This window comes from Bidens hawaiensis, unplaced genomic scaffold (genome assembly GCF_021521415.1).
Source record: "Bidens hawaiensis isolate Kalapana, Puna unplaced genomic scaffold, B.hawaiensis_p1.1 tig00020676_1, whole genome shotgun sequence".
In the NCBI taxonomy this organism is placed as follows: domain Eukaryota; kingdom Viridiplantae; phylum Streptophyta; class Magnoliopsida; order Asterales; family Asteraceae; genus Bidens; species Bidens hawaiensis.
In genome coordinates, this window is record NW_027493175.1 from 293,336 (window position 1) to 304,950 (window position 11,615).

The 11,615-nt window shown below is 34.5% G+C and overlaps 1 protein-coding gene and 2 long non-coding RNA genes across 3 annotated transcripts; all 3 read right to left on the reverse strand.

The window, feature by feature from the left end:
* Positions 1-2,184: 2,184 nt before the first annotated feature.
* On the reverse strand, positions 2,185-3,064 carry LOC143561444 (uncharacterized). Its single transcript, XR_013140302.1, has 3 exons — positions 2,980-3,064; positions 2,822-2,889; positions 2,185-2,363 (listed from the first exon to the last, which is right to left on the reverse strand). It is a non-coding gene; the product is annotated as an uncharacterized LOC143561444 (long non-coding RNA).
* Positions 3,065-3,866: 802 nt separating this feature from the next.
* Positions 3,867-4,554, reverse strand: LOC143561446 (uncharacterized). Its single transcript, XR_013140303.1, has 3 exons — positions 4,485-4,554; positions 4,273-4,393; positions 3,867-3,953 (listed from the first exon to the last, which is right to left on the reverse strand). It is a non-coding gene; the product is annotated as an uncharacterized LOC143561446 (long non-coding RNA).
* A 1,810-nt stretch (positions 4,555-6,364) lies between these two features.
* Positions 6,365-11,351, reverse strand: LOC143561454 (uncharacterized). Its single transcript, XM_077049541.1, has 6 exons — positions 10,920-11,351; positions 10,503-10,848; positions 10,380-10,456; positions 9,263-9,905; positions 8,832-9,191; positions 6,365-6,906 (listed from the first exon to the last, which is right to left on the reverse strand). The coding sequence occupies exons 1-6, from the start codon at positions 11,349-11,351 to the stop codon at positions 6,365-6,367; spliced, it is 2,400 nt and encodes a 799-aa protein (XP_076905656.1).
* Positions 11,352-11,615: the final 264 nt, after the last annotated feature.

Below are 11,615 nucleotides of genomic sequence, written 5' to 3' on the forward strand. Positions count from 1 at the left end.
CAAATCACCTCTATACTCTTTTCTTCACCTTTTAAATTTTTAATTCTTTTTTTCTCTCTATCTATATCTCTCTTTTTTAAATATTCTACCTTTGTACTTTTTTTATTGAAAAAAATATATATCTTTTTTTTTCTCTAGAGGTCTATAACGAACTAAATAAATATATTATGTCATTTCTTTTATTTTGAAAGTATGAAAATAGTGGTAGATATATTAAGACTAGAAAGAATATAAAGGTATTTGTGGCTGAGCATGACGAACGATTTTAGCCTTGTTTTATTATGACATCTTGAGGAAGAGCTCGATACCATACCTGGTATCGATCTTGAATTCTTGATTTTGAACTTTTTAAAGATATAGTATCAGTAATGTAGGCAAAAATTCAGTAAATATCGGTATCGATTTTGAATTTCCGGATTCCGATTTTCTTAAAGACTTGTAACCGGTTAGTTACCGGTATCCGATACCATTTATGTATCCTAAAAATTAAAAAAATTACCTACCTGAAACCCAACTATCGGTCCTAAAATGCCGAAATAAAATGAACAAAAAAAATCTCATATTTGGTTTAGTCTTAATAAAAGGCAACTTTTTTTTTTCATTTTTGTTAAAAATAAAGTGTTTCAAAATGGTCTCATTTGTAACTGTTGTTCATGTTTGGTTACTTTTAAGTTTATTGTAACTTGGTTTTCTTGTATTGGTTTACAAAGAACCTAAAGACATTTCTAATCTCTTTTCAAAATCTGATATCTAATTTAAAGGTTACATTGAAATATCTGTTTGTACTAATAAATATTGTATGTTTGTTGGTTATTCTTATTCTGGTATTACTTTCACACAAGCATTTTTAACTGTAAAAGTTCTCCTGGCATCCACAGGATCACCACCAATGTGACTAAACACATTTGTGAGATTTGTGGCAGCACACTCTTTATAAACACAGATTTGTGGCAGCACACTCTTTATAAACACAATATCTCTCTCGTCAATGTCATATGACTTGGCTAAGGTATTACAACACAATCACCCTATTATGGATTCACTGACAGCTCTTATGTTGCATAGAACATGTCAACTAAAAAACCTACAACAAAACCTTATATGAAATATAATCCTTATAAGTTGTTGATACGCACCATGATTTTAATTTTGTTTTATTTATATCGTTCCTTAGTACATTCCTCGAATGTCTGGTGATCATTATGACAAATCATCGACGAATACTAAAAAGAAGCTTTTCTATTTTTTGTGTAATCTGCCGGTGATTCATGGGTGAAAATTGTTTTTCTTGTAAAACTGAATCATCAAACAACTGTATTGAAATTTTTTGTTTTATATTAAACATATGAGGCTGACAGTATGTTATTCATTGATGTACGTGTATATCATTTATCATTACTATCAACACGAGTAACGTAGAAGCTTCCTAACTATTCGCTTTACACAAAGGCATACATGGTTCTCAAATTTCCACTCGCGTCATGTTTGAATTTATCTTCTGAAACATAATATCTTAAATTCTTAATAATCATCATTCTTTTGGCTAGGATTCCTAGTTAGGCCATGTGTAATTTTGTTAGATTTACGTATGTTTGAAGGTAAGACATACACATGTATATATTTATGGAGGGGCCGTCAAATGCCTAGACTATTAAAATATAAGATGACACTTGTGGTTTATATTTAAGGGGTACGTAAATTTTTTTTGACTTGACTACTTTCAATTTTAGTACCGATGTATATTTTTAATTTTCTCTCTAATCATAACTCACTTAACTCTCAATTAAATTTCTGTTAGAATTGCTACCACTAGACGATCAACAATGTTCGTTAACATTCACTAGTACAGAAGAGGCCTGAAGATGCGGTTAATTTCCCTAGAAGGTGCGGGTAAAGGACCGCACTTTATACCATCGCACCATCTGTTAAAATACAACCGCATCTTTTTCAAACCGCACCTTCTGCTTATATAAAGGAGAGCCGCACCTTCTGCTGCATCCAAATATGAACTGCACCTCTTAATATGAACCCTCTTAATATGAACCCTCTTAATATGAACCAATCCAAAAGATGGTGTTTTTGTGACCACACCATTTGATTCTTTTTTATTTTTTTTTTTAGTTTCCAGAAAACAAATAATATTATAAATAACATAATATGAAGTATGAATTTCCTAAAAAACCAAAGATGATAATATACAAAAAGTTTCATTGTGTCACAAATATATATATAGGTTAAAAGTAAAAGTAATACATAATAACTTTCAAAAACGACATCTTCATTCTAACTACTTGAACCGATGTCTTCAATCTTGCAACTTGAACCGACGTCTTTATTATCACAAGTCAAACCATAGAAATCACCTAACAAAACATATTACATTAGTAAAATGAAGCTTAAAAATATGTAAGTGTTTTCGACAAGAAAATGTAAGTGTTCGTTTATGTTCGTTCGCTAACAAAATAAACAAACGGTTCACTAGCATTAATTAATGAACATAAACGAATAAATATGTCAGCTTCAAATTAAAGTTAATTTCCAAACAAATCGGTTGTTTGCTTATCAAGGGTATTTCTGGTATTAGACAATTTTGGGTCACAAGCTTCAAGGTTATTGCAAACTGAGCACATAACATATATTTTATGATCCGACTTCTCACAAGTCAAACTGCAGGTTTTAGCACACAATATCATTTCAGGACAGTTTGTTAATGGGTCATTAAGTCAGCAAATTATGACAATTTTAGTCAACAGCAAGTTATCTTTTAGGTTTGAGCCGTTGGATATAAGCAAACATTAAAAATGGTAGAATTTGCGCTAACCTTGAGATGCCTCAGCAGTCCAGCCCTCAAGCATTTGTACCAATTTGTTGTTGGTCCATAGATATTAACTATATACGATTATCAAAACATTAGTACTTGCGTAAAAATATGTGTGTGTACATACATATTGTTATATAAACCAGTTTTTGGAAACTAACCGCATTTAAATAACCATCTTCAAAGAGATTTGATTTTACCACTTCAGGCTCGTAATTGTCTTCATCAACCTAAATTAACAAAAAAACTGTTATAACACTAACAAATCAAACTAAATGAACAAAAAATATGAGAGTAAATGGGCCGGCTACCAGTTGATAAAATGAATTGCTCGTGAAATTCTCATTGTGAAATTGTGGGGAGACACGACCCACTTGATTAGTCTAAAATAGCAAACAAATTGTTATAATATAAACAAATCAAACTAAATTAAAAAATATATATTAGAGTAAATCGGTTGACCTTTTGTGAACATAAAGTTAAAGTGTTCGCGGTGTCATTGTCATTGTCATTTATTTGTGGCGAGTTGCTTGTATGACTCGGTGAAGAAGAACTCAACTCCACTCTCGGGGAACTTGGTGACTTGCTTGGTGCCCTTTGGTTCACAAGCTACAATTTAACAAAAATATATTCTAGTAAATACTGATGCACTAAAATATATTTTAACACTAAAATAAATTTAAACATATAAACAAAAATATACCCTTATCGATTTTCTTGCCCACTGAATGATTTGACAAACCAACGTCTCAACCGTATTAACTTCTGTTGTTTTTGTTACATTGTAGACTTCAAAATCTTTATATGAATCAACAATGCCATCCACGGAAACCTTGACACAATCTACCATTATTGGCTTACCATGTAAAACCGCACCGATGGTCGGCCACACCTTACCTTCAGCCACCTTCACTAGTGAGTCACCCACGTTTATTAGCAACTCACGTCGGGTTCCGCTTTGCAAGACCATTCAACATTTTTAATATACATATACATATATATAGCAAACAATTAAAATATATTACCATGATAGGTGGATAGTTGACATGTCCATCAGTACACGTGTCCACTTGTCGTATCGAGTTTCTACCATAGTTCACATTTTTAAACAACCCTCCATGAACTTTAGTGTAGCCTATAAACTCATTATAACAATATCAATTTCATCAATTTATATATATATAAAAGGGGAGGATTATGTGCAAAATTTGGTTAACAAAAAAATCATGGCCACATTATTATAACAAGAAGCGGCATACCAACTTTTTGTTGCCAACAAAAATATAGCAACATTATTATAACAAAATATAACAGCAAGCATCATAACAACAAAAATATATATCTTTATTTATTTTTTATTTTTTTTGGAATAACAGATGAACAATTAACAACTCTAGAATGTGCGTACAAAAGATTTTTTGCAACAAATATATGTATATATGTATAGTCATTACCTATGATCTGGGACACCGTTCTTGATCGCCCGCCGTGCTCGGGTCCAACAACTCGAACAAGCGGGTCTTCTTTATTTTCATTATAGCTTCCATCAGCTATCATAACTTGCTCGACTCGATACTACAAAAAACATTTGTTAAAACATCTAACTATAACATTAATAAATCAAACTGAATTCATTTTCATATAACTAAATAGCATAATCATTTACCAAAGCATCAGCCTTCTCAATCCCATCATCATCAAGTGAATACAGCTTGGTTTTTTTGTTTTTTTTTTTTTTTTGCATGACCCATTATAAACAACCTAGAACGTGAGTTTTGTATTCCTTTAAGTCCCGGGTAGCTTTCCTCAAGCTGCGGCCATATGATACTTTGCTTTCGTTTCAAACCTCTATAGCCTTCTCGTCCTACCTTAGGCGTGTTTTTTCTCTTTGAATTACTAGCTTTTGCTTTTTCTCTTTTTTCCTTCACATAAATCAACAAATTGTCATTAATTACATGCAAACATATACATGTAATATTATTAATATTAATAAACAATTCAAATATACCATAGCCTCCTCACTAGTCTTTTGTATAACGAACAACTTCCAATCTTCTTCATCAATAAATGGAAATTTTTCATAAGCTTTCGGGGCATCGGGACTAGAGTCTGGATTATATATATAATTTGTAGCGGTCCTAGATCGAAAGTTTGTGCCAAGTCTCACAGCCCACCTCCTCATATATTCTTTAGGCGCATCAGTCTCAATCTTCCAAAATTGCTATAGAATAAAAACACCAAGTTAAAATAATAACCAATAATTTATAGGTATTTCATATTAAGTTAAAAATATAATACGTGCCTTCGTTGCTGACCACACGTAATCAAAATCTTTATCTTCGAATTGGCACATTTGAATATGAATTGGAAAGCAATGTTGAACCGTCATCCCATAGAATGAACTAAATTTGCCAAGTATTTCTGGATCATCATGTGGCGGCATATTATTTTCATCAAATCTCATAGGTAACTTTTCCTCGGGAATTTTAGTTAAAAAAGCAGCAATCCCGCGTGAGGTTTTCTTTATGTTACTCATACCTATGGTGAGTGAAAGTCAAATTAATACACTTGCAATTAAATATAATCTAACAAACTACTACACGTGCAATTAATACACTTTAATATCAGGCCAGAACCACCTACAACCCTTTATTTATTCACAACCACATCAACCCAAACATATAAATAATGAAATTGAAACAAAACAATAACTTTGGTTCATGTTCCCCACTGCCTAAACAATTAACAAAAATAACTGAAGATGTGACTTACTGTGTTTGTTAAAGAGGCAAAGAGGTCTGACGAGCAGTACAATTTCAGTCAACAGTTCTTCGTGGGTGGGGCTTATTTCAGTGGGTGGTCCGATTGGGGTTGAATGAGTTACTGATAAGTTAGGGTTTGCAATTAGGGGTGGTGTGTGAATAGATTGGCGGTGTACTGAATAGTTTGGCGCCTAATTGAATGGATATAGATCACTGGAGGGAATGTCAAATACTTTTGACTTTTGGGGGTGGAATTTGGCGGTGTGACTGTGGTGTACAGCATAATATAAAGCCAAATATAATTTGTTTATGTAAATGATAACATTTTTATTAAATGGCTATTAAAACAACATTAGTGGTGTTTAAGTTACGTAAATAATTTGTTTAATTTATGTAAATTATAATCAAACAATAAAATAAAGTTGATGGAAAAAAAAAGTTTGGTTTCGGTTTTTTCGGTGCGGTGTGACTAAAACCGAACCGAAAACCAAACTTTCGGTTTTATGATTTTCTAAAACCGTTTGGTTTCGGTTAGGTTCTTAACAATATACAATATATAACACTCGTAATAAAACAAACAAATAAAACACATATTTTTTAAAAGTTTTAAATGAAATCACACAAACAATCGACAATGTCTCCTTAACACTCATAATCAAACACGTCTATTTATCTTCATCATTCTTGTTTATTCTGCATAAAACAAAATTATTAATAAACTGGTTATTAAAATTTAAAAAAAAAATAAAGATAAATTATATTAATAAACTGACTATATCAAACCTTAATCAACATAAATCTCATCAATGTCATCACGTAAGTATGTGGTATGCCTCATATTCTCGTAATCACTTGGTTCAATATCGACCGAAAACGGTGGTAGATCATCAAAGTGGTCATCTTCCTCTTCGTTAACGACATTATCGACACCAAGAATATGCCGTTTACCTTGCAAGACAATGTGGTATCTTGGTTTGCTCGGGTCCTTGACAAAAAAAACTTGTGTGACATGTTTTGCCATAACGAATGGTTCAGATCTATAGCCGTCGGTTGCAAGGTCAACAAGTGTAAACCCATATTTGTCAACTTGAACACCTGTACGGTTGTTCACCCACTTACATCTGAACAAAGGAATCTTAAAATCATGATAGTCCAATTCCCAAATTTCCTGTATAACTCCGTAGTAAGAATCCTTGGCGATTTTTATCATTGTTTCACGACGTTGACCGTAGAGCTCGGTCGTTGATGCTATTAATGTAACTCCACTATTTTGAACGGCACTCTTTTTATCTCGATCACTGGTGTAAAACGTATAACTGTAACATCCTAAAATTTATAATGTTGAATAAAGAAAGTTACGTTTAGTGATTTCGCGTTATTAATTAATTAATATCGAGTAAAGAACGGATCATGGATTTAGATTAATTGAGATGGGTTAAATGAGAATGGGCCTTAGGTCCATGGGCTTTAAGGGATATAAATATCCCCTAAACCAACCTAAAACCCTAAACCCTCATTTCATTTCCATCATAATCTCTACACACTCCAAACACACACACACACCATAAACGAGCAAGATCCGAGAGAGAGTAAACGTTAGTTGGTATTAGATCTTATTACACGAGATCTAGAGTGCATAAACAAGCTAACCAAAGATCGAACGAGCGCTAAAGGTATGTTCTTGACCTTTAAAGTTTACGTAGTATTGAACGTTTTTACTTAAAGGTCCAAGCTTTATAGTATATACGGGATATATATACGACCGAAAATGGTTAGGGAACGTAGTGGGTGATGTCGAACCATAACAATGGTATTAAAATCGCCAAAATGCTTGATAAAAACCAAACCCGTAGCTGAACTGGGCAACTTCGCCTGCAAAACCATAACTTCGCCTGCAAGCTTAACTTCGCTTGCAAGCAAGTTCGCCTAACTAATTAACTTCGCCTGAGTTAAGTTCGCTTAAGGTTTAACTTCGCCTAAAGCTAAGTTCGCCTAAGGCTTAACTTCGCCTAAAGTCAAGTTCGATTAGAAAATAAATTAAAAACCTAATGAAAAATGTGTCAGCTCGACCCCAGCCAGGGGCTCTGCCCCTTGGACCCTGCTAGGGGCTGCCGCCCCTAGACCCCGCTGCCAGGGGCGCTGCCCCCGGACCCCCGTTCGTTGTGGGTCATATAAAGATAGAAATACAACATGAGTAGTAGTAGTTAATTGATACGTGTAAATATTATACAGTTAGCCGTGCACAGCTCAAGAAGGGAATAACTATTAACGGAGAGCGTAACAGGATTCAGGTGAGTTTCTAGCCCCATTTATGTGTTATGTTTTCGGGGCTGTGTGCATACTCAATATGTTTGTTAATACGCTTATCCTAAGAGATAAGTGTATGCCTTATGTGGATAATGTGAAATGTATGAATGATTGCTTGATGGTACGTGAACGATCTTCGGATATTGCACGTACTGTCAGATTGTAACGCTATGTATAAGGTAAGTATGATATGTATGCTTATGTGTATGAATGTGATAAAGTTAATAAAAGAAGGAAATGATGGTTGTATGGTTACGAAAAGGGTACCGAGCCCTAATAATACTCGAGGTATGATGTATGGTTGTATGGTAACGAAGAGGGAATCGAACCCTACTAATATTCGAGAACTAGGGAACCGAACCCTACTAATATTCGAGGAAAGAGGGTACCGAGCCCTAATAATACTCGAGGAAGGAGGGTACCGAGCCCTAATAATACTCGAGGAAGGAGGGTACCGAGCCCTAATAATACTCGAGGAAGGTACCGAGCCCTAATAATACTCGAGGAATGTAGGGCGTAATGCTCTTTATAACGTAAGATATGAAAGCAAGTTAATACAAAAAAGGAAAGTAAGAAAGTATGAAATTATGAATGAAAGAATATAAGTTTATGTGTATTGTATAATGTATGATTAACTAGAACTCACTCAGCGTAGCTGACTTTTAGTATGCACGCAGGTGAGTAGGATGAGGCAGCTCGCTTGAGGAGACACGTGGCACTGAATAAGAGGCTGGCATCGGAAGACTCAAGACGTTTAAGTTTAATGTTTCGTTTATTTTGAAAGACAAAATGATGTTTTAAGACAAGACGTGTTTTTTTATGAAATGTTTTATGAAAGCTTTTATATTCCGCGAATGTTTTAATTAACTCTGATATTTAGAACTGCGTTTATGAGTAAATCCAACGCGAAAGTAGGGCTACCGGTAACGGGGCCTTACAATAACCATTAATGTCGTACCCTTGATATGATTTAACTCTACAATCTGGACCATCTCCTAATCTTTTCACGGTTTCATCAACATCAATTTCTTTTACCTTATTTCTCATCCACCTCGATAACTCTTTGTTTTGAGTTTTTATGTACCATATATCATCCTTATTCGGGTTTGTTGACCGTAACATCTCCATGTGTTCATTAACATACGGAGCAAGACACGCCATGTGTTTTAGGACCACTAAATGTGTTGTTTGTACATCTTCACGATTTGGGATGATTGCTTTAAGACCAACTACCGCGTGACCCTCAAGTCGACCCGAATGACGAGTTTTAGGAACCCCAACACTGTCGACACCCTCCATATAGCCTGTGAAAAAAAAACAATTATAATATTGTAAACTAATACTAATATATATCATATGTTAAGGATAACATTACCTTTGCAGAACTCAATCACCTCTTCAGAAGTATACCCTTCAATAATACTACCCTCTGGTCGATTACGGTTTCTTACATGACCTTTTAAGACACCCATATATCTTTCAAAAGGGTACATGTACCGTAAGTATACCGGACCACAAGCCTTAATTTCTTGAACGATGTGAGCTATTAGGTGAACCATTATATCAAAAAATGATGGTGGAAAGTACATCTCCAGTTCACAAAGGGTAACATAAATGTCTTTTTCCCATTTATCAAGTTGTTCAACATCAATAACCTTTGAGTGAATGTTGTTAAAAAACAAACACAGTTTTGTGATTGTATTTCGGACGTCATCAGGTAACAATCCACGAATTGCTATAGGAATCATATGTGTCATCAAAACATGACAATCGTGAGACTTCATTCCAAGCAATTTACGGTCTTTCAACGACACCAATCTTTTAATGTTTGAAGAATAGGTTGATGGAACCTTAATATCATGTAAACATTGACAAAATTGTCTTCTTTCTTCTAGTGTTGTAATATAACAAGCAAGTGGCAGAAGAACACGGTCACCTATCTGTTGCGGGGCAAGATTTGTACGTTTATATAAAAGTACCATGTCTTTTCGGACCTTTTCACCATCTTTAGTTTTACCCTGAATATTTAATAATAAGCCTAACAAGCTATCACATACATTTTTTTCTATGTGCATAACATCTAGACAATGGCCTACCTTTAAATCTTTCCAGTAAGGTAAATCCCAAAAGGTTGACTTTTTTTTCCAGATGGCTCCTTTCTTATCACGAGATCTTTTCCCCAACACAGTATTTTTAACTCGTAAATATGGATTGGACCGTGTTTGCATCGTTCGGTGCTCAACCTCTCCGTTAAACTCAACTTTTTTATTCCTAAAAATGTGACCCCTCGGAAGGAATCTTCGATGGTCCATGTATACAAGTTTTTTGCAATTTTTTAAATATATTGAACTTGTTTCATTCTCACAAACAGGACAAGCTTTCTTACCCTTCACCTTGTATCCCGACAAGTTACCATATGCTGGAAAATCATTTATTGTATAAAAAATCATGGCACACAATTGAAAGTGTTCTTTCTTATAAGCATCATATACCTTTACACCTGAATCCCAAAGGGTTTTTAAGTCATCAATCAAAGGAGACAAGTACACATACCAGGCTGTCTCGGACCCTGAATAAACAACGACATCATAATGTATTTTCGTTTCATGCATAACCATTGTGGAAGATTGTAGATCCATAAAAGAACCGGCCACGTACTATGGCGACTACTATGGTCCCAAATGGACTGATCCCATCTGAACTAAGCCCAAACCATATGTTTCTAGCCTCCTTCCCGAATTCACGATACTTGTTATCAATGGTTTTCCATTGAGGTGAATCCGCCACATGTCTTAGTTTTCCGTCAATTACACGTTCTTCTGAATGCCAACGTAATAATTTGGCTTCTTTTTCGTTTGAAAATAACCTTTTCAGTCTCGGTATAATAGGGAGATACCACAATACTTTAGCAGGCGGTCGTTTTTTTGTCATCTCATCGTCAACGTCACCAAAATCGTTTATCTGTTTATACCTTGATGCACCGCACACAACACATTTATGGTTATTTTCGTACTGATTTCTATACAATATACAGTTATTTGGGCATGCATGAATTTTTCAACTTCTAATCCCATCGGACACATTAACTTTTTTGCTTGGTATGTTGAAATTGGTAATTCATTATCTCTTGGAAGCCTGTCATGCCAAAACACTAACAACTCTGTGAAACTTTTATCACTCCATCCATTTTTTAACTTCAAGTTAAGCAAGTTTAACATTGTATCAAGTTTCTTAAAATTAGAACCAGGATATAATGGTTTTTCTGCATCTTCAAACAGGTGTTGTAAATTTTCAATTTCAGCATCACCCATGTCAGTCTCCATGTCATGTAACATTTCATTTACGTTTTCATTGGGATCATTTGAATGGTTATCATCGTCTATGGGGTCATTTGATTTTTCATCATCACCGTTAAGGTTTAATGAGTCATTGTTATATGTGTTATCAATAGTGGTCGATGACATGCTAAAATCAGCCAGTGATTCTCCATGCCTTGACCAACAATGGTATCTAGGCTTAAAACCATTTTCGAACAAATGTGCCTCTATTTCATTGGTATCATTACAATACTTAAAGTTTTGACATTTGGAACAAGGACAACAAATCGATCGACTTCCTTTATTAGCGCGATGTGCTTCGGCAAAACCCTAAGAAAACTTTTAACACCTTCCGTGTAAATTTCGGATTGTCGCAAAGCTTTGTACATCTAATCATCACGATCCATCTGA